At 41.5% G+C, this 24,356-nt stretch overlaps 1 protein-coding gene across 1 annotated transcript in view; it reads left to right on the top strand.

The window, feature by feature from the left end:
• LOC117529046 (transmembrane protein 132C-like) overlaps positions 1 to 24,356 on the top strand; it is a 476,757-nt gene that overhangs the window by 420,716 nt on the left and 31,685 nt on the right. The window contains exon 7 of the mRNA XM_034191745.1: positions 12,304 to 12,512. Within this exon, the coding sequence (XP_034047636.1) occupies positions 12,304 to 12,512 (209 nt within the window). The remainder of the gene's footprint in view (positions 1 to 12,303; positions 12,513 to 24,356) is intronic.

Raw genomic sequence — 24,356 nt, 5'->3', positions numbered from 1 at the left:
CATTCATATGTTTTTACGTCAGACATGCTTGAACCTTCGTGCGCATGCGTGAGTTTTTCCATGCCTGTCGGTGACGTCATTCGCCTGTGAGCACTCCTTGTGGGAGGAGTCGACCAGCCCCTCGTTGGAATTCCTTTGTCTGAGAAGTTGCTGAGAGACTGGCGCTTTGTTTGATCAAATTTTTTTTCTAAACTTGTGAGGCACATCGAAGTGGACATGGTTCGAAAAATTAAGCTGGTTTTTGGTGAAAATTTTAACGGCTGATGAGAGATTTTGAGGTGATACTGTCGCTTTAAGGACTTCCCACGGAGCGAGACGTCACGCTGCGGTCTGAGGCGCCGTCGTCAGCCTGTTTCAAGCTGAAAACCTCCACATTTCAGGCTCTATTGATCCAGGACATTGTGAGAGAACAGAGAAGTTTCAGAAGAAGTCGGTTTCAGCATTTTATCCGGATATTCCACTGTTAAAGGAGATTTTTTTTTAATGAAAGACGTGCGGACGGGTCCACGCATCGGAACGCAGCCGGCGCGGTGCGACGGCACAGGAAAAACACCTCCGTGTTGATAACCATTTGTAAAATCCAGGCGGCTTTTGATGGCTTTCAGTGGAGTGAGTATATGAGAAATTGTTTAACAGTTGGACATGTTCCAACTTGTCCTTAAGGCTTCCAACAGAGGTGTTTTTCCTGTGGCGGAGCGTCGCAGCGGCTGCGAGCTGACGCTGCAATCCGTCCGCACGTCTTTCATTAAAAAAAATCTCCTTTAACAGTGGAATATCCGGATAAAATGCTGAAACCGACTTCTTCTGAAACTTCTCTGTTCTCTCACGACTTCTTGGATCAATAGAGCCTGAAATGTGGAGGTTTTCAGCTTGAAACAGGCTGACGACGGCGCCTGGGACCGCTGCGCGACGTCCCGCTCCGTGGGAAGTCCTTAAAGCGACAGTATCACCTCAAAATCTCTCATCAGCCGTTAAATTTTCACCGAAAACCAGCTTAATTTTTCGAACCGTGTCCACTTCGATGTGCCTCACAGGTTTAGAAAAAATTTTGATCAAACAAAGCACCAGTCTCTCAGAAACTTCTCAGACAAAGGAATTCCGACGAGGGGCTGGATGACTCCTCCCACAAGGAGTGCTCACAGGTGAATGACGTCAACGACAGGCGTGGAAAAACTCACGCATGCGCACGAGGGTTCAAGCATGTCTGACGTAAAAACATATGAATGAAATCCATATAGTTTTTGCAAAAAATAAAAAGGACCTATACTTTATTGACAGCCCTCGTAATTACAGCTTGGCTTTTTTTGAAAATGCCTTTTTTTACAAATAAAAAATGGCATATTTTACAAAAGCACATTTATCTGTAAACACCAACACACCTCACATTAACATGTTGGTTTACATAGAATGAATGAGTCAACCAATCAGTGTTAGCGGAGGCACATTTTACCCAGAATCCTTTGCCATCTGTCTGTGTTTGTTACAAAACTTCAGAATTAGTGCATTATTTAACATTAAAATATATGTTATATTTTCACTTTGTACAAATGACAGAGTTGACATTAATGGAGTTATTCTATCAGTATTAATTTTATTTATACACCAAAACCATAAGTCAGCACTGCTTTATTTTCCAAGACCTCCGCCTGACGGCAGGGCTGTTATTGAGAGTCAGCTGTTTCTGTGCTGGAAGCCATGTAGCAAACAGGAGCTTCCAGCAGGGGGCAGGCTGCACAAAGACAGAAGTGCTGACTCACTGTTTGTTAGAGGTGTGTGATACCAGGAATTTTGGTATTGATCCGATACCAAGTAAATACAGGCTCAGTATCGCCGATATCGATACAGATACCAATACGTTTTCATATTTAAGCTTCATAGATGCAAAGGATCCAAAAGACGTAGGATAGAATTTCACCAAACAGTGTACGTGACAACAAAATACTTTATTTATCATGATCAACATTTTTGTTTAAAAAATATAATAATAATAATAATAACTTAAACAAAATCAACTGAGGTAGAGGGCTGACTCGAGGAGAGCGCTGAGTGGGCAGGCCAGGCTGAGCCTACCTGCATGGCTGTTGGCTGGCGCTGCTGAGCCACATGACGGTACAGCAACAAAAGACCAGAGGGGGGAGGGTGCGCTGCTCCATGTTGTGTGACACAGCGCAGCGCTGCTCTAACAGACATAGAGTAGACTTTGATGAATCTGCGTGCGCAGCAGTCAGTGAGTGCGGGAGAGAAAAAAAGCTTGAGTATCGATCTTTTTACATGAGGATCATTCAATATCAATACCAGCGTTGGTATCGATATTAGGATTGATCCGCCCACCTCTATTGTTTGTGTCTGTTGTCACCTTTGATGCTTCCAGAAGCGGTGTTAAAACTCAAAATCAGCTTGTTAATAGTTGCAAGTGTGCTGGAGACAATACTGGAATTTATCGGTTATCTGTAGCTTCCGATAAATGTTTGGATGATTTATCGGTTTAGCTTTATAAAAGATAACTTTTCAGTTATCTGATTATCTGTTATCGAAGTTAACTTTTGGTTATCTGTGCCCACCACTGTCTAAATCTAAATCATTCATATGCTTCCTGCTATATTTTGAGCTGTTGTGTTGTAATCAACATCCCATAATGCAGCAGGCAAGTCCAGATGTGTAAATGTCTCTATGCGAGCCTAGTTTCTTCATACACTTTAATTCTCCCAGGAAGTTTTTCCTCACCACTGGACAAAATAGGCAGGAACATGGTCCAAAAAACAAGCAGATTTCTCAAACACCGCAAGGCAGGATACAGAGGCTGAGACTAATGCGAGGTCAAAAACAAGGCAAGGCCGATACACAGGCAGACAAAAGAACAAGGCTGTGGAAGGCTGGTAAGTGAATGAGGAAATTCAACAAACTGGCAGTGAGGGGGCAAACACAAAGGACTTTAAATAGAACCAGTGGTAATTAGGGAATGAGTCACAGGTGCTGGAGAACAATCTGGAAGGGGGTGTGGCAAACAGAAGGGACAGGACACACCCATACCAAACCCTGAACACCAGACGAGAGTGTAGTAAGACAAAAGCAAAGTGAACTAGGCCCCAACTCAAAGGTGAACCTACAAGCACCGTGATCTAAACAAAATGTCATTCATTCAAAATGACAAAACCACTAATGAACAAAACCCAAGTTCAAATAAATAAGAAAGAAAATAAAGAAGACCTAACATGAAAAAACAAAGAATTAACCAGAAAACAAATGTAAGTCCTAAAAAGAAATCAACAACATGAATAAAGGCTCAGATTAAACTAGAATGGACCTCACAAGATTCAACAGTAAAATAAACTGATAATTCAACATATGATTAAAACAAACAGGTGATTCCACTAATGAATACACAATGGGAAAAACAATTGGCTGAACACAAACTAGAACAGAACTTGACTCATGACTAAAGAATGAACAGGAAAATACATGATAAACAGAAAACAAAACCAGTGACGTCAATATATCAAACATAAAATTAAAGACAGAGGATGGAAGACGGATACAAACAGAAGTCCAGACCATAACAAGAGCCCAGAATGGGCTGAATCATGACATTATTATAATTATCATTATTATTATTATTATTATTACATTTTTTCTTTGGCAGAGCATAATCTTTAAGGAATGAACATGACTGCATTTTAGCAGGTACTGTAGATTCTACATCTATTCATGGCTGAAGATGGGAATGGACAGCAGGCACTTACATGTGTGTACACTTACATGATAATTGAGATAGATAAAGAACCATGCACACTCACTGCTTTATAATTCTTGGTAAAGGATGGCATATGCTCAATTCTACCTCTGTACATCATGATTTTACAGAGTTTAACAAATGAAGAAACTTCTGTTTGTCTGAACAGATGAAAACAATTGTTCGGAACTGACCATTTGTACATTTGCTTCACTAAATGTGACTAAATGTATTAAAATTTTTGTTATAATTTTAAAACATTATAGTTAGCCTTACCTTAGGCTTGCTCTCCTCCTCATTGCTGTTCTGACTGTCCTACAAAGTCCAAAGTAGTGATGTGCTTCATTTAAGAGCATAATCTTTTAGTTTGAGAGCATGATTTATTAATTTCACTCATTCTCGAAGACCCAGCATGTCATCCTCATTCAGATCTTGTTTCAGATCAGTATACAGGAGTAGTTTGTCATGTATGTAACTCATTGGTGTCCAAAGTATTCCAGAAAGGGCCAAGAGGGTGCAGGTTTTCTCTGCAGCCACTGACTCCAGCAGGTGATTTCACTGATGAACTCATCCCATCTGCTCAAAGTGATGTTAATCAGTGAAATGTGAGTTGTACTTTAAATTTAAAAATGTTGAATTGTGTCAAATAGTATTAATACAAATATACTCAAATATATTTTTGCTTGCTTTACAAAGTTCAGTTTTATCAGCTGAGCCCACCAACTGCAGCATCTTGTTTTTCAGCACCTCACTTGCATTTTAAGTACTCTGTGTATTCTGTAGTACTTCAGAGAAACGTTGAGTGCAAATGCTGCCACCTTTGCACAATAAGAATACAGTATACAAACTGTGAAAGTACTGACATTTGACATGTGACTCGATTGTGCAGTTATATTTGGACATTGGCGAGATTTTCTTATTTTAGTTGGTTTAAAAACAACACAAAATGTGAAATTGAGACCAAAATCCTTGAAAATGTCCAGATATTTGTGGCTCTAACTGGACAATTAATTTTGAATACTGTCACACTTTCAACAGTGTGTATCTACATTTACGTGAAGCTGATTAGCACCACAGTAGATTGTTTCCATGGTGAAATGGCACTGATTTGTATGTGGTTGCACATTTCTGGTGATAACAGGCTTCCGAGATCAGTCAAGTGCCTTTTTTCCCCCATCAAGTGGAAAATGTGACACCTTCCAGACATCTACATTAAATTTTCATCATCTGATAGTATTCATAATGGAAGATAAAAAGTACATTAACAATATGAAATGGGACAGATTAAACTAGAGTGGAGAAAAATTGAGACTGAGACAGAATTACGAGGTTTTAAGAGGCAGCGAGGAGTGGATCCATTCCACCCAGCTGAGTGTGCTTCTCTGCCCTTTGAAATGTCGCACATACAGGTGCATGTTAGTGTGCTGGACTTTGTGAACGCACAGCAAAAACAGACTAATTTACTGTTAATACATTCTCATTAATCATCATACCGCACACATTAATTGCTCAACTTCGACTTTGTTTTTAATTTGTAACTGTTACATCTATGGGGCTGCTTGTGGCCATGTAGACTCTGTTCTCAATTCAAGCAATTTTTAATGCTGGTGCCCATTGTGGACAAAAAAACAAAATCAAATGCTGTATGGACATGGGGCCTTAAGTTTGGGAATGGCTGCTCATGTGCAGGGCTTCCAGGATTATTTACATGAGAAACACCTTATAGTGGACCAGCTTAACTAAAATTTCCATAACAATTGTGCATTTTGTGATAAAAGCATCAAATTTGGCACACAATTCTAAATTAACTGATATTTATTTTCAGCTATAGGGCCATCCTGGAGCTACAGGATGTCAATAAAGAATTACACAGGGGTCAAAATTGTAAAATCCTAAAAATCATGTTGAAAATTATATCACATTATTTGTTTGATTATAACAATTCCAAAAAGGTATAGTTTGGACTATCTATGACTGAATGTTTTGGAGTTATGAGGTAAAAACAGCAAAAATGGTGACAAAGGTCACTTTCAGTTGCTCCAATTTTAGTTAAAAAAAAAAAAAAAGATGCAAATTATGGGTTGAGTTGATAGCATTTTAAAAAGGAATAGTTTGCACCATCTGTCATGCTTAGTTATCATGTTACAGGGTAACATATGTCACATGTCATAGAATCCATTGGACGTTGAACTTGTTTGACCTTAACTTTGGAAACCAAGCATTCAACACAGTCAAAACTATTCCATTTTTTTATTATTTTATTGAAAACAATAATTTGCATCACTTTTTACCAAAATTGGAACAACTTTAACTTTTGACCCCTGTGTACGTAATTCTTTATTGACTGCAGCTCCAGGGTGGCCCTATAGCTGAAAATAACATAAACATTAGTTAATTTAGAATATGTGTGCCAAATTTGATGCTTTTATCAAAATGTTTTGCTATGTCGCCCCACTATTATATACTGCAAAGTTCTGGACAAGCTTTGAGATAAACTCATCATCTCTGAACCTGACAGCGGAGTAGCCGATCAGACCAGCCATCGTTCTAGCACTGAATTACTGTGGTACAAGGAGGAAAAAGACGTTTTTAGGTGCTTGTGCACAGCAAAATGACTGGACTTGGGACAACATCATTATCGGCACACGTGTAAGTACAAGAACTAATAAGTTAATTGAAGATTGCAGACTTGCATATTTATAATAGTATTTAGTGAAAATGTTCATCATTAACTTTATTGAATGTTTTGTATGCTGCTGTGTGTTTGTGGAGGGAAAAATGACCGGAGTCTCCATCTTGTGTTTGGGTCCCTTCACAGCTTCCGTAGAAAACGGGTAATGTTTTTGTGGTGCATTTATTTTTTTATTTCAGTATTTCTAACCCGACCCTTTGTGATATTGTTCATCATTAACTTTATTGAATGTTGTGTACACCGCTGTATGGTTGTGGGGGGAAAAGAAATGAGCAGAGTCTCTTTTTGTGCTCCCGTCGTGCGTGAATTCCTTAACAAAATGAGTAGGCCTAATGTTTTTGTGGTTGTTTATTTTTTAATTCAGTGTTTCTAACCCGACCCTTTGTGATATTGTTCATCATTAACTTTATTGAATGTTGTGTGCTGCTGTGACTGTGGAGAAAAATCCAGGTCACTCTTTATTCTTTTTTTTTTTTCTTTTATTCGTGGTAGCAGCTTCCATAACAAAAGGAGTAATGTTTTAGTGACATGTTTTTTTCTAAACTTACTATACTCAACAAAAATATAAACGCAACACTTTTGGTTTTGCTCCCATTTTGTATGAGATGAACTCAAAGATCTAAAACTTTTTCCACATACACAATATCACCATTTCCCTCAAATATTGTTTTAAAACCAGTCTAAATCTGTGATAGTGAGCACTTCTCCTTTGTTGAGATAATCCATCCCACCTCACAGGTGTGCCATATCAAGATGCTGATTAGACACCATGATTAGTGCACAGGTGTGCCTTAGACTGCCCACAATAAAAGGCCACTCTGAAAGGTGCAGTTTTGTTTTATTGGGGGGGATACCAGTCAGTATCTGGTGTGACCACCATTTGCCTCATGCAGTGCAACACATCTCCTTCACATAGAGTTGATCAGGTTGTCAATTGTGGCCTGTGGAATGTTGGTCCACTCCTCTTCAATGGCTGTGCAAAGTTGCCGGATATTGGCAGGAACTGGTCCAGAGCATCCCAAACATGCTCAATGGGTGACATGTCCGGTGAGTATGCCGGCCATGCAAGAACTGGGACATTTTCAGCTTCCAAGAATTGTGTACAGATCCTTGCAACATGGGGCCGTGCATTATCCTGCTGCAACATGAGGTGATGTTCTTGGATGTGGTACAACAATGGGCCTCAGGATCTCGTCACGGTATCTCTGTGCATTCAAAATGCCATCAATAAAATGCACCTGTGTTCTTCGTCCATAACAGATGCCTGCCCATACCATAACCCCACCACCACCATGGGCCACTCGATCCACAACATTGACATCAGAAAACCGCTCACCCACACGACGCCACACACGCTGTCTGCCATCTGCCCTGAACAGTGTGAACCGGGATTCATCCGTGAAGAGAACAACTCTCCAACGTGCCAAACGCCAGCGAATGTGAACATTTGCCCACTCAAGTCGGTTACGACGACGCACTGGAGTCAGGTCGAGACCCCGATGAGGACGACGAGCATGCAGATGAGCTTCCCTGAGACGGTTTCTGACAGTTTGTGCAGAAATTCTTTGGTTATGCAAACCGATTGTTTCAGCAGCTGTCCGAGTGGCTGGTCTCAGACGATCTTGGAGGTGAACATGCTGGATGTGGAGGTCCTGGGCTGGTGTGGTTACACGTGGTCTGCGGTTATGAGGCTGGTTGGATGTACTGCCAAATTCTCTGAAACGCCTTTGGAGACGGCTTATGGTAGAGAAATTAACATTCAATAAACAAGCAACAGCTCTGGTTGACATTCCTGCTGTCAGCATGCCAATTGCACACTCCCTCAAATCTTGCGACATCTGTGGCATTGTGCTGTGTGATAAAACTGCACCTTTCGGAGTGGCCTTTTATTGTGGACAGTCTAAGGCACACCTGGTGTATTAGCAAAATAAATGGCAAAAATAGAGGAAAGACGAGATGAGATGGCTTGTTTTCACAGCCAACCGTATTGTGACCAGCTCAATTTGGGCTGCAGCTGTGGGTCGTACCGCTTTGCACGTGACCTGTGACGTCACGTGCAAAGCCTCAATACTATAGCAGTCATATATGCTAGCTATGTGTGCTGTGGTGTTTGCATACAGGCTAACAAAGTGTGTGTTGGTATTAATCACATTGGTGAAACAAAATCACCACTCCACAGTGACATTTTTGGGGCTCACCTCCAATTTGGGGCAAAATAAAATGTTTTACGGCTATGGAATGTTTTTCATTAGCATTATGGCTTTGCTAAACTAAGGGTTTATCCATGTAGTGAAGATAACAAATGGGAGTTGATTTTAGTTTACTTTGTCACAGTTTATAATGTTCAGGCATTAAAAATAAATCTTTAGGCTTTGTATTTCAATCAGTTTTTCAGTCTGGTGCATAATATTAATGGCCTGCACTCTGGAATATTGTGACAACACTGCACAATTGCTAGCATATCTTTAAAGCCTGAGCCTGTAAATTCCATTTCCTATTTTCCCCAGTCTGTTATAAATACCTACCTAGGTTTGCATATTCGCCAAGGTGGATATTGTGTTGTCAATGCAGCTTGTCAATCATGGTCAAATATAGATGATTACAACTCAATAACTATATTAATTGGAGAGCAGCCTAACATTTAAAGAAAATTGCATATTATCAGAATACAGCTGCTCAAAACTGGCTTGTTCCCATGCTACATACTTGCTAACTTGACAAGTTAGCCAGTTTATTGCAGACACAGCTGTGGTAGAGATCTGTCTAGGCTAACGTACTAGCTAGCCCCGTTGCAAACTGGATAATACATTACTTGTGCAGAGTTTTTGTATTTTCTAATGTTAATGCAAGCTGCAATGTATATACCTGGTTTGGAACAACTATACTCTATTACAATAAAATTTTATACAGTCGTTTTTATTGTAAAATGAGGCTCGCCAATGATGGCTGCCCTGTTCTCCATTCACCACCATGAGTACATGGATTACAGCAAACAAAGCTGAAACTAAATGAACAGATTCACAGTACAATATGTCACCAATGAGGTAGTTGGGAATGGCGAAAATAAGCAGAGTAATATTGGAACTTATGTGTCGGACGCAGCCCGGAGAACCGACCAGCGTTTGAAGGACCCAGTATGAAATAAGCAGAGCACGGTACAAAGGCTAACTGAATTTAATACATAACAGTGATAATATAATAACGAAAAGGTGCGGCCTGGCGTGGTGCGCTCCCAGCAGCGCTAACGGTCCGGAGCCAGAAGCTGTTTCGGACCCAAGGACCCCGCCGACACCCCCCAGGTGGCCGCAACAACCGAGTCTGTGAAAGAAGGAACCATTATGTGAGTCCACACTCTACACACAGAACACTTAAAGGTGTACAAACAGCAAACACTTCCTGGCTTGATTACTGATCAGCTTCCCAACCTGCAGGCATGGAACATCCAGTTCACAAAACTCCACTGCAGTGGAAGCTGATACATGACTAACAAACAGCTCAATACAATAAGGTGTGAGGGACACCACATTTACTGACTGTATAACTGTTAGTCACAAAATCTAACGTACCTCAGGAAGTGTGCTGACGAGCGTGAAACCTCACCCCCTCCTCTTTCACAGACTGTGCATCAAACCTGGACGTTCTCAGCATCCGCTGCTGATGAGATGGCTCCCGAGACGACGATCTCACCCGTCTGGTCACAAAGTCGAGTCTCTGGCAAATACACACTGTGCACTCCAGTCTTAAATGCCAACATGTTCCAATCCATCCAGATGCACCACAGCTGTGAGTCCTGACGAGTCGCAGGTGATCAGGGTGAGGTCCTGACAGCCTCAGCAACACAGCCACTCAGTCCCAAACGCAAGCCACCTGGGAGGAAAACCAAAAAACAGAAACAAACCGGCAGCCAGGCCCCCCCAGCCATATAACAGGAACTTATCGCAAACCTGATATTGGATGAGCCACCAGTTTGCGCTGTGTTTACTGTGTGGAAAATGTAAACAACTCACAGCCACAATTCCAGCAAGTTCTATTGGCAATTTTTATACCTTCCTGTGATTTTCATTCACTCAGTGTTATTTCCATTTGTCAAATATCTGCTCTATCTGCCATTTGTGTGTTTCATGTTAATGTTAACATCTACACAGTAAATTTGTCTAGCAATAAACTACTGAAAGTGCATTGTATTGTGAATCGACTTGACTGAAATTTGCTTAGACATTTTCCCCCAAAATGCTAGCATGGTTATCTCTTTACTTTCAAAAGGGAAGGGCCTTTCAGTTTTCTTTACTGCACATTTGAAACTGATATTCTATCTTGACCATCTTAGAGAATCTCTAATCTCAAATCTTGAGTGGAAATTGGCATTCATCAGGGATGTGTTCTGGATCCTTTGCTGTTCAGGCATTCATCAGGAATGTGTTCTGGATCCTTTGCTGTTCAGGCATTCATCAGGAATGTGTTCTGGATCCTTTGCTGTTCAATACATTGGTGGACTGGATGATTGGATTCTGAAACAAGTGGCTTAGGCGCTTTTGTTAGTGTGGAAAGGTTTACTGACCTGAACTTGGAACGATGTTGTGATCTTTGCAGAATTAATGGATACCCTGATTACAGCACTTGATAAGTAATTGGAATTAAACTTTATCATTAAACTAAGCATTGCTTCTTCTCTCCACCAAAGGTTTTGTTTTTCTAGATTTAGATCTAGCCTAATTTTCATCAAAGATTGCTGAGTCAATGAAACAACAGAAAATATTATTGTAATGATCTGATATCATTGACATTAGAGTTAACTCCGTGCCAGATTCATTTAGTTGGTCAATATTTTCTCTTCTTTGTCAACATTTCAAGCATTTAGAAGAGTGTTATCATTAATTTAATCAAGAAACGTCATTTGAATGTAACTCCAGTTAAACTTGCACTTTTTGTCTCGCCTGTAGAAAATCTCTTTCTCTAGCACAACATTGTTCTCATTACAAGATGTAAAAAGATGTAGGTGGGTTAGTAATGCCAAGGGTGAGAGTGAAAGAAAGAGAAGCAGAAAGGGAGGAGGAGGAGAGATCCGACAGATACCGCTGACAGTTTTGTTCCACAGAGGCAGGCCGCTGTGACATCGTTTCAGACGAAAGCTGCCATGTCACATGCAAAGAAATGGAGACAGATGACAGTCTTCTGATGACAGGTTTGTTATAAAGAAGTGATTTTCAGTGCTGAAATTATCACTCGTGCCAATCAGGCTTTTGATGACTCTTCGACAGTGAATTGAAACAAGAGTTCTTCCAAACAAAAGCCGGTGACAGATTGCTAAAAAGAGTGTGTGTGTGTGTGTGTGTGTGTGTGTGTGTGTGTGTGTGTGTGTGTGTGTGTGTGTGTGTGTGTGTGTGTCAAAAAAACCATTAGGGGACATTCGGTACATAATGATAGATTTGTCTGAAGTTCCTGCTTTATTATTTCTCGGCGATGGAGCAACATGTGAGTGCCGTTGTAATGGGTTGGAGTTGTACTTTATCAAACCAATCCCAATCGACTGGGTTCTGAGCCAGCGTTTTGTACTCCGGTTGAAGAAGGTCTTTTCTTAACTCCATCTGTTGAGTTGGACTGGAAACTGACATTCTTTGTTTAGATATTATCACACTAGCGCCCACATTAAGGCGTATCACACATTCATACGGACATATGCTCTCACAGAGGACCTGACACTTGAGCCAAGTATTTTCGTCCGTGAGTATTTCAGAAGAAGATATTGACTGAACAGCCAACAGAGAGACTGGACAGAAGAACAAAAGACTCTTTGTAGTAGAAGCATTCTTGTCATGTTTTAGAAATAGCTTCCTCTTTGACTCTTTCTGTCATCCACTTTCTTGAACTTCTCCGCACGCAGGTGTCGGAGCGATGCGACTACGTTTATGTCAACGGGAAGGAAACGAGAGGAAAGAGCAGGGTGTTGCTGAACTTTACCTACAGTTTCCTGAGTGCCCAGCTGGAGATGAGTGTGTGGATGCCCCGCCTGCCCTTACTCATCGACATAGCCGACTCTGAGCTCAGTCAGATTAAGGGCTGGAGGATCCCCGTTACTATGGTCAACAGAAGGTAAGACCTCATCACAGCTTGGTGAGAAGTCATATAGGCTCTGTAAAATACAGTAACCAAATAAATAGAATGATTAATGAATGATTCTATCTCTCGATGATGTCCCATAATGATTTAAAAACAATAAATGCTATCATGATGTATGTCTTCCAATTAAAATGGCATATACCATATTTTTCAGAGTATAAGTCGCACCAGAGTATATCCCATAGCTGTCAAAAAATGCCACTTGAAGACAACAAAAAAAATGTCCTACTGCAGTACAACTCAGAAGACCTCCAAGCCTACGAAAAAAAACAAAACAAGAACCTGCGACTTATACTCCGGAAAATACTGTAATGACAACAAATTGACAAAAATCTGGTTAATTTTGATGCAGCCGATTAGTTAATCAATAGCAGCTTGGTTTTGCTTATGTATTATTCCATAAACCAGTGTTTCCTAGAGGTGGGCGATACCGGGAATTTTGGTATTGATCTGATACCAAGTAAATACAGGCCCAGTATTGCCGATACCGATACTTTTTCATATTTAAGCTTCATAGATCCAAAGGATCCAAAAGACAAAGGATAGAATTTCACCAAACATTGTACGTGACAACAAAATACTTTATTATCACAATCAACATTTTTGTTTAAAAAAAAATCACTCAACACAACTTAATACAAAATCTCCTGAGGTAGAGGGCTGACAAACCAGAATACAAGGGTGCGCTGCTCCGTGTTGTGTGACACAGTGCAGTGTTGCTCTTACAGAGAGTAGACTTTGATGAATCTGCGTGCCTGCGGGAGAGACAAAAAGCTTGAGTATCGATCTTTTTACACGAGGATCGTTCAATATCAATAACAGCATTGGTATCAATATTATCGATATTAGGATCGATCCGCCCACCTCTAGTGTTTCCCGTACTGTGGGCTGTGAAGTTACTGCAGGTAGGCCACACTCACTAGTGGGGTGTGTAGGTACAGTGCAGGTTGGGCATGAGATGCCATAAAACTAAATTTAAAAAAAATCTTTTTAGAATTTTTGTCTTAAAAAATTTAAATTACTAGAAAATCAATAAAAACAAGCCATGGGTTTTAAATTGTTTTTTATTTATCTGACTGTGTTTAACATAATGTACTCTATGGAAATGCTTCATGTGTTCATCAAAATTGTGATCAAGGGTTTATTTTTCAGCATGTACCAACAATTTGAGGGATAGTTGATGGATGATAGAAATTAGGAGTAGGTGTTGATGTCAATGACAGAGACCAATCATTTCAGTACAAAAATGTGCTGTCTCAAGGAAATAAACTATTATTTTTGTATTATTTTACAGTGGGTATGCTCTAAAACTAATAACATGGTCACAGGTCCACACAACCCTCAGGTCAGGTCAGGTCTGGGAGCACGTGCTGGTGCCATGCGTTGCTGCATCCACCATGCTCCGGAACCGGAATTGGTGCAGCCCCACCTCTCGAAAGTAACATCTATCTGCCATTCAGGTAACATCAGGCCATCTCTTTGTCCTTCATCAGCCACTGGGGCCCTCTACATTGTGGCACCTATGTGCTGTGTCATGGCCAGAGAAATGCGCCACATTTCCAACAAGTCATATCTGATTCTACCTCACAGTGAAAGCGATACTCCTCATCCACACAACCCCACAGAAAAGATTTTGTATGAATGTAGCTGAAACAGACTCTTCTTAAACACATTTTCTTTCCATAGCACTTGTCCATCTGAAGCAGACACTCAGAAGTGCTTTACAATGATGCCTCACATTCACTCATTAACACACATACATCAATGTGTGGCCATGCAAAGTAAATTGGGGGTTAAGTACCTTGCACAAGGGCACTTAGTGACCCCCCCACCCCCCACCGGGTATGACATGGATTTGACACCACAAGATCATCAAGACCACAGGATCCTAGATCATCATCTGACATTTCCTTCATTCTCTCTCTACATCTATCAACAAGTTACATGTTATTTGAAATGAAGTTGGTTCAGTTTCTTTCATTTCCAAAGTCTAGGTCTGGTGGCCACCGAGGATCACTGCTGCTCTGCTTAAGTTAGACAACTTAAATCCTACCTGTTGTTGCTACACAGTAAGTGTGTTTGAAAAGAAAGCAGGGTCTTGTTTCTGTAGCAACTACAGAAAGTTTATTTAAGGAACTTTTCATAATAGTGTGCTGCAGAAGTCCATATATCTCCTTAAACTCTATATGGCACAGTTAATGCATTACGTAATCGGAGTCATATCAGGAAGATATGTAACTTCAAACTTTATTTAACCAACAATAAGCTCTGGAATTGACTGAATCTGTACAAATTCCAAACCCATAAAATCATATATCACAGTAACGATGGGCTATATTTAAACTGTTGCACGACCAGTCTGGGTTTGTTCATTTGGGTCAATAACCCAAACACTGGACAAGAATCCAGCTCGCATTCTTCACAAAGAAAAATAGAGGATAGTGATTTGGCTCCGTGCTGTTGGTGCTGATGAATGAGGGACAATATGCAGGTGCACCTGCAGAGGTAGTGTAATGAGCATCTCATAATTCACCAGGCTGCTCTCCCAAAAGGCAGTAATGCTGAATAAGGAATGAGTCATAATTTTGTGTGTTACACAGCAAGGATGAAATTCCTGAGGTTGGAAGGTGACGGCGCACCATTAGAGTGATCTATGAGCACGAGGTGGTGTAAAAAATACAGTATATTAAACCATATTAACTGTATTCAAATTAGCAGAAGCATACTAATTACTTAAAGCCACAGTGAGCAGAATTTATGGATGATTATTAGCAGAAAGAGAATATTGCATTTTATAACCATCTGTTCATTAATGTATAATTACCGAAAACAATGAATCTGTGTTTTTATAATCTTCAAAAGAGACCTTCATACCTGCACGGGTGCGAGCCCCTTCATGGAAACCGTCATGTTGCAGTGTCAAATCCCCGTCACTAAAGAAGTGAAAACATGAAGAGAAACAAAAAATTGTGATCATCAACATAATGCAATCTGGAATTTCACCACTAGGTGACTCTGAATCCCACACACTGTAGCTTTAATGTTGAATAGGGTTAAAATAAAGCATCCACATATTAACTATCGTGAAGACGCCTGGTGTTTGTACGGTTGGAAACTGACAAATTGAATTTTGTCAGGTTATTGTGTTGACACTAATTATTATGAAATGTCAACAGATTATGCAGCAGTTGATATATTCGCCCTCTTTCTTTGTCTGTTTCCTGTAAATGAGGAATGAGTAAGAGCATCACGTCACAAAATTTTAACTTGATATACTGTAAATGGGAAAACGAGCAGGCGTGAAAATTACAGCTACGAGATTGTACTTCATGTGAACCACCGACATTTGGCCTCCACTCCTCCAGCAAATGCATCTATTATAATAATGAAGATTTACACTTACGCTGCCACATTTCATCTTGTTTCAGAGGAGCTACATAAAGTTTGCGTGCACCCAATTAGCACCCACAGTACACAACCACACGATCACATTTGACCACTACTACATATCTTTATGTATAATATTCTGCAGAGCCGACACTGCAGTGATTTCTTGTCGTGGTGCTCTTAACACAAATTATCCTCTCGCCCATGTCTGTCCACAGCAATGGTTACTTATACGTTAATTACTCAAGGACCACTAGTTCATTTATATCCTCATGAGTGACCCACTTGAACAGGTAAGACAAAATAACTTGGTACTGATATAAGACAAATCTGAACCAGCTTCATGATACCAAAGATTACAGATGTATACAACCCCTGGCAATAATTATGGAATCACCGGCCTCGGAGGATGTTCATTCAGTTGTTTCATTTTGTAGAAAAAAAGCAGATCACAGACATGACACAAAACTAAAGTCATTTCAAAAGGCAACTTTCTGGCTTTAAGAAACACTATAAGAAATCAAGAAAAAAAGATTGTGGCAGTCAGTAACGGTTACTTTTTTAGACCAAGCAGAGGGAAAAAAAATATGGACTCACTCAATTATGGAATAAATTATGGAATCACCCTGTAAATTTTCATCCCCAAAACTAACACCTGCATCAAATCAGATCTGCTCGTTAGTCTGCATCTAAAAAGGAGTGACACCTTGGAGAGCTGTTGCACCAAGTGGACTGACATGAATCATGGCTCCAACACGAGAGATGTCAATTGAAACAAAGGAGAGGATTATCAAACTCTTAAAAGAGGGTAAATCATCACGCAATGTTGCAAAAGATGTTGGTTGTTCACAGTCAGCTGTGTCTAAACTCTGGACCAAATACAAACAACATGGGAATGTTGTTAAAGGCAAACATACTGGTAGACCAAGGAAGACATTAAAGCGTCAAGGCAGAAAACTTAAAGCAATATGTCTCAAAAATTGAAAAATGTACAACAAAACAAATGAAGGAATGGGAGGAAACTGGAGTCAACGTCTGTGACCGAACTGTAAGAAACCGCCTAAAGGAAATGGGATTTACATACAGAAAAGCTAAACGAAAGGCATCATTAACACCTAAACAGAAAAAAACAAGGTTACAATGGGCTAAGGAAAAGCAATTGTGGACTGTGGATGACTGGATGAAAGTCATATTCAGTGATGAATCTCGAATCTGCATTGGGCAAGGTGATGATACTGGAATTTTTATTTGGTGCCGTTCCAATGAGATTTATAAAGATGACTGCCTGAAGAGAACATGTAAATTTCCACAGTCATTGATGATATGGGGCTGCATGTCAGGTAAAGGCACTGGGGAGATGTCTGTCATTACATCATCAATAAATGCACAAGTTTACGTTGATATTTTGGACACTTTTCTTATTCCATCAATTGAAAGGATGTTTGGGGATGATGAAATAATTTTTCAAGATAATGCATAATGATAATGCATCTTGCCATAGAGCAAAAACTGTGAAAACATTCCTTTCAAAAAGACACAAAGGGTCAATGTCATGGCCTGCAAATAGTCCGGATCTTAATCCAATTGAAAATCTTTGGTGGAAGTTGAAGAAAATGGTCCATGACAAGGCTCCAACCTGCAAAGCTGATCTGGCAACAGCAATCAGAGAAAGTTGGAGCCAGATTGATGAAGAGTACTGTTTGTCACTCATTAAGTCCATGCCTCAGAGACTGCAAGCTGTTATAAAAGCCAGAGGTGGTGCAACAAAATACTAGTGATGTGTTGGAGCGTTCTTTTGTTTTTCATATTTCCAGAATTTTTCCTCAGAATTGAGTGAGTCCATATTTTTTTCCCTCTGCTTGGTCTAAAAAAGTAACCGTTACTGACTGCCACAATTTTTTTTCTTGATTTCTTATAGTGTTTCTTAAAGCCAGAAAGTTGCCTTTTGAAATGACTTTAGTTTTGTGTCATGTCTGTGATCTGCTTTTTTTCTACAAAATTAAACAACTGAATGAACATCCACCGAGGCCTGTGATTCCATAATTTTGCCAGGGGTTGTAGTACCAAAGACCTTTAGAGTATAATCTCTAGGTGTATACTTGAGCTTTTTGATGATATACACATAGGTCCAGTAACTCAGGAAACCTCTCCCTTGATTCCACTGTCAAACTAGCAGTGCATCAGTTTCTGATACTCCCTGGCTCTTAAATAGATATCACATATCACAATCTGATTGGTTTATTTCATCTTATGCCCAAAACACACTTGTGACTGTATGCCTCATAGGACTAGGTGTTAAATATCCCTTAATGATCATGGGGATGTCCTCCTGGGTAGTAAGTGGTTTATCTCCACTAAGTCACATCATCAGTTGTGCACCCCGGGGTCATTGGGTGTTTCGGCCTTTATCACAATACACCCTCACCTGAGGACGGCCCACCACAGGCTGATCAAACCTGGGTGTGTGTCATACTAGAGGTTCCGTGCGTGGCCCATATTGTCTCCTTTCTCTTCATCCATAACCAATGAATGCTTCTTACAGCAGCAGCTGAGAGCTCCTTGATGGTCTTCCGCTGAGCCTGCCCTCTGACTCCAACCTCCTTAAGTAGTCTTGTGGTGGAGCTAGCTATAAAGCCTCTGCAGCCCACCTCCACTGGGCGCAACTGGGCGCACACTTTCCAGCCCTGGTCCTCTGAATCAGCTGCCAGATTTGCATATTGCAGCCTTTTTCTTTCAAATGCCTCATCAACAGCTTCGTCCCATGGGACTGTCAATGCCACGATGAAGACACATCAGGAGGATTTAGACCAAAGGACCAGGTCTGGCCACAGGTTGGTTGCTGCAATTTCTGGTGGGAAGGTAAGTTTCCGACTCAGGTCCACCTGCATTTCCCAGTCCCGGGCTGCATTCAGTGGGCATGAGTCTGGAGACGCTCGTTTGGCTGGCTGCTTCTCCCCCTCCCGGACGAAGGACGTTAGATGCCAGGAAGCAGTTTTGGTTTCTAAGGGCATGGCTTTGGTGGTTACCCTCTTAATCTCCAGTGCAGCCACCAAGCACTTCAACACTTGGTTGTGGTGCCAGGTGTATCTGCCTTGAGTAAGGCTAGTCTTGCAATCCACCAGGATGTGTTTAAGAATGGCTGGGGCAGCACAATGGAGACAGGACTGATCTTCTCCAAACCAGAGATGTAAGTTGTCTGGGGAGGGCAGGACATCATATGTCGCTCTGATGGTAAAGCTAAGCATATTAGACTCCATGCTCCACAGCTCGCTCCAGGTGATTTTCCTCTCCACACTTTCCCACTTCATCCAGCAGCCTTGTTTGGCCTGGGACACAGCCCTCGCACACCTGTCCGCTTCCAACTATATCTTGATGCCTCAGTGCAATCTTTGCCTGTGCTACTGCTGCACCTGGCCTCCACTTCCTCCCTGTTGCTAAGGTGGGAGCAGCACCTCTGAGAAAGGGATCCCGGGATTCTGTGAGGATCATTTCCATCCTTGCTTTGGAGTATTTGTACTCCTCCACTAGGCTTGAGATTGGATGAGAGACGGCTCCGTTGCCGTACAGTCCTATGCTGCTGAGGCATTTGGGTAGTCCAAACCACTTCCTCACCTGTATATTTACCAACCTCTCCAGCCGGTTTGCATGGGATAAGTTGACCTCATAGATGTAAATTGGCCACATGAAGTGTGGCAGCAGCCCAAACTGAAAACACCAGAGCTTGCTTCAGCTTTCCAGGGAGAGCAGTGCTGTTTATTTGCTTGAGGCCACTGATGGTATCTTACCTGAGTTGTGCCACCTGGTCAGAGTCTTTGAGCTCTGCATTATACCAACGCCCCCACACTTTTGATGGGTTTCTCCAGGATCGTTGGTATCGGCTCATCATTGATATGGAACCTCTCGTTGGTAAGTTGGCCTTTAACGATGGAGATACTGCGGGATTTGTTTGGTTTAATCTCCATTCGTGCCCATCTGATGTTACCCTGGAGTTTGTCCAACAGGCGCCTGGTGCATGCCTCTGTAGATGTTATGGTTGTCATGTTGTCCATAAACGCCACTTCAGGAGTTCCCTTCCATCTACCCACCGAGACACGCAAATAATTAACTCCATCACCATGGTAAAGGCTAGTGGGGAGATGCTACAGCCTGCCATTAAACCAGTCTCCAAGATTCTCCAGGCCATTGTACTATCCTGGATTGTAATGCAGAACTGGAAGTCCTGGAAATAGCTTTGTCCAGCCTTGTAATGCCCTCTGGGACCTGGAAAAAGTTGAAGGCTGCCACAACAGCTCATGAGGCACTGACCTGAAGGCATTGGCCAGGTCTAAGAAGACCACATGCAGATCTTTCTTTTCCTTCTTGGACGTTTGTACCTGGTGCCAAATTATGTTTGTGTGCTCCAGACATCCTGAGAAACCCCTTATCCCTGCCTTTTGCACTAAGGTGTCAATATAGTTGTTGTTCTGTAGAAACACTGAGAGCCTTTGAGCCACAACACTAAAGAAGATCTTTCCTTCCACATTCAGTAAGCTAATCTGGTGGAACTGGTGTATGGTTGTGGAATTCTTCTCTTTAGGGATCAGAATCCCACCTGCCCTTCGCCATGCCTTTGGTATAATGCCTTTTTCCCATGCCACTTTCATCAGTCTCCAGAGATACTTCAAGATACCTGGTGCATTCTTATAGAGCCTATATGGGATACCGTTGGGCCCAGGGGCTGAAGCTGATCTTGCCCATTTTACTGTGGTCTCAACTTCCCTCCATGTAGGGGATCTTGTGTCCAGCTGGTGCTCAGGTGGTTGAATTGGTGGAATGCCAGCTGGGATGGTGACTGGCACACACCTCTGACTGCTGGAGTAGGTCTTTCTCAGGTACCCCTCTATTTCCCTCGTAGGTACTTTTAGATTCCGAGTTTTCTCCTTCACAAAGAGGTCTTTTGCAAACTTGTAGGGCTCTCTATAGAAAGCAGCCCTTGTTCACTTTTCTTCTTGTGTTGCCTTCTCAAGCATTCTGCTCTTCCCAGCATTGTAAGACGCTGCTTGATGTCACCCTGTAGTGCCTCTATTCCTTTCTTCTCCTCTTCTGCTGCCTTCTTCCACTGTTTTCTCAGGCACCTTCTCTCTTTCGTAAGACGCTCAATGTGTTGCTGTCTCCTAGACTTGAGATGGTTAGATGGTTTCTTCTGAGAAATTAGGTTCTTGCTTTTCACCCCAAATCTCTCAGCTCCATAGCTGTACATAATTCCTCCCATCAACTTCATTTCAACACCCCCTTTCAGACCTTCTAGGAGATGGACAAGGTCTGTATTGATGGGTTCCCACTCTTTTTTCTGACAGGATGTGGGCCACAGAATTTGAGACTTTCATCCATCTGTCTTGCTGACTGTGGCTGCATGGGGCCTTGGCTCATGTCCATTGGTGGAACTGTGCCTAGCTGAGCTTCATCTGGTGTTCTGATACCCTGTGGACTGTGGTGAGCTTCCTGTCGCTGGGCTTCAATCGACTGATGTGCTCTACCTCTCAGGAAGTAGTGGTCAATGCGAGGTCCCATTGTAAGCTCTTTCAAACACTTTTTCCTGCCTTGATGGATCTTGAGACCCTTCATCTTTTTCCAGCCACAGATACAGCTCTGCAGCTTGCGTCCTCCATTGAAATCTGTGATGATCACTGATGTCTTCGTCATTTCCGTTCCAAAGTCTATTACCGTGTAGTCTGTCAGTGAGTCATCTTGCACCCCCACTCTCGCATACTCGAGGGGTATTCTTCCTCTTAGATTTTCCATAGCAATAGTTGGGTGGATTTGAGTCATTGCACTGTGACCGACTCCTGCCGACCTGGGTAGCTAGCCCATGCCGGCTGGACACAATTGTGAGACTCACACAGATGTTTAGTGTGTAAAACTGGATTTACTGAGAAGCCAGGCAAAGGTCAGTACACAGGTAGGCAAGGCAAAATCGGCAACGGTATCCAAAACATGAGACTAAGTGGAGGTCAAAAACAGTCAAAAGGTTCAGTACACAGCTATGCAAAAACAGGATCAGGACAATGGTTTAGGCTGAAACGAGGATGCAAGGAACAATGAACTTGCAAAGACATGGGGGAAAACAGAGGGTTAAATAACAGGTGTGATTAGAAAAAATGAGACACAGGTGTGGGAGAGCAACCAGGAAGATGGCGTGGCAAACAAAAGGGACAAGACATGCCCAGACCAAACCCCAAGCACAAGACAAGAGCGTGCAGTCAGACAAACACAAAGCAGACAGAACCTGTATAAAAGATAAACCCAAACATGAATACAAAGAAAATGCTAAAATCCACACATGAAATAACCCCTCACATGACAGGTGTAGTTCCTCATTAAGAGGATTTTTTTAAAAACCCTTATTTAGTCAGGTTAGTCCCATTGAGATCGAGATCTCTTTTACAAGGGAGGCCTGGACAATTTTTAAAGTTTCCAATTCACCTAGTCTGCATGTCTATAGATTTTCTTCAGCAGCACTATAATTTTGCTCCTTACTATTTAAACAAAGGACTCACAATCTTACATTGCCAATATTATTAAAACGGGCTTTGTCTGGAAACAATTTAGGATTTTGACCCACATGGATTGAAACACAGCGATGATGCACTGCGCCATGCTTTGGCAAACAGAGTTATACTGTAGATCAGGGGGAAGGCTTTCCCAACCCTCAAAAGGCAAACTTGGTCAGCACAGAGGAAATGTGCCACATGGCCAAAATGTTGACACTTCCTCAAAATGCAAGTAATACTCATCATCTTAGTCTCTCTAACTAATCACTTGTTTGATAGAAAGTTATTCCAGCAGTGCCCAAGGACCCTCTGAAGAGACCTCGTACCAAAAACATTATTACAGAGAGGAATCAATCTATAACCTCACAAAAATTTCTATCTTTTTAAGGTGCCATCACATCACATCAGAGCTATTTGTTTCAATATAACGCTATGCAAAATGCTAAAACTCTGCTGAATATTTTAATGTAAATTGGCTGTGCCATTAGCACTGACAAGCGGTTGTGCGTCATGTTGTCACCTACAGTCTGTCGCTGCAGACAGCAGGGATTTTGCTGTGATGACTCGCATAACAGTTTTTCTCCCACTGACTTGAACGCAGCATAAATGCAGATGTCAAGCAGCGCAGAGCGCACCCTCTGGTGTGCAAGTGAGGGGAAGAGATGATGGCAAGAATCGCATGTTGCCTGTTGTATGGCATTTAAACAGCCTGTAATATATCTGGAAATTATTAATTACTTGATGGGAACTCTGCTTAGTCACTTTTTGAACCAACCTGCTTGCACCTGCAGTACTGTCTGACCAAGTTGCCTGCACTCAGGCTTGCTAACCCACTGGTGCCCGCAGATTAAGGGTTGACCCATGCATCATGAAGAGGGTCAATAAAAAGCATGGATTTTTGTTTGGATGTTTTATTTTTTTCTGAATTTTTAGTTGGTTTACCATACTGTCCAGTTTATAAGCTCACACATTTTCTAGTTACTTGTGTAAGAGGAAAATTATTGTGTGGGTCATATTAAATCTTACACCATACAGCACAGTTGAGCCATAACCTGCTGCCTCATGGGCTTTTGCCGGACTCTAAGCAGTAGGTTTGAGACCCATATTCAAGAGCATCATTCTGTCTAATGCAAAAAGACATTGGCATATATTGATATATGATATATAATTTAATATACTGTATTTTCCGGAGTGGAAGTCACTTTTTTGTTTTAGTAGTTTGGTAGGTCCTGCGACTTACGTATGCTCCAGTGCCACTGGTATACCAAAAAAAAAAAAAATCACACATTCATTATTAATAATAATTGTAATGACTATTTATGCAGGACTTTTTCAGGAATCAAGGAACTACACAAAATTAACAAAATAATATGAAATACACTACAAAAATGCTAAAAAATTCCAAATTAAAGAGATTATAATACAGAAAAAAGATGCGACTTGTACTACAGTGTGACTTATATGTGGGATTTTCCTCTTCAAGAGGCATTTTTTAACAGGTGCGTCTTGTACTATGCTGTGACTTTGGAAAATACGACATATTAAAAAGTTATATGATCCGATTTTCAGTGTTTTCTTATTCACAAAGCTGCACACACCACCTGACTGCACCCGACCCCCGGCCGCTGTTACAACCATGACTTTACCTTTTGCTTCTATTGGAGCCACAAATGTCACCCTGCTGTAGAACTTTGTCCCCTCACAGATGTGGAATAAGGGCCAGGGAGGGAACGGCGAATACAGGTTGGGAAATAAGCCAAGCCATTTGGGCCTCGACATGTTAACCTGTCAGCTCGTTTTTCTGCCTGACCAACAGTGCCTCATTAGACCTAATAGAAACTGTCAGTGTCACTCCCTGCAGCCACCTGATGAGCTCAGAGAGATGTGGACAAAACTCAGA

The sequence above is a fragment of the Thalassophryne amazonica genome, chromosome 17 (genome assembly GCF_902500255.1).
Source record: "Thalassophryne amazonica chromosome 17, fThaAma1.1, whole genome shotgun sequence".
Classification (NCBI taxonomy): Eukaryota; Metazoa; Chordata; class Actinopteri; order Batrachoidiformes; family Batrachoididae; genus Thalassophryne; species Thalassophryne amazonica.
Note: the sequence above shows the minus strand (reverse complement) of the source record. Positions and strands in the feature narration are given on the sequence as shown.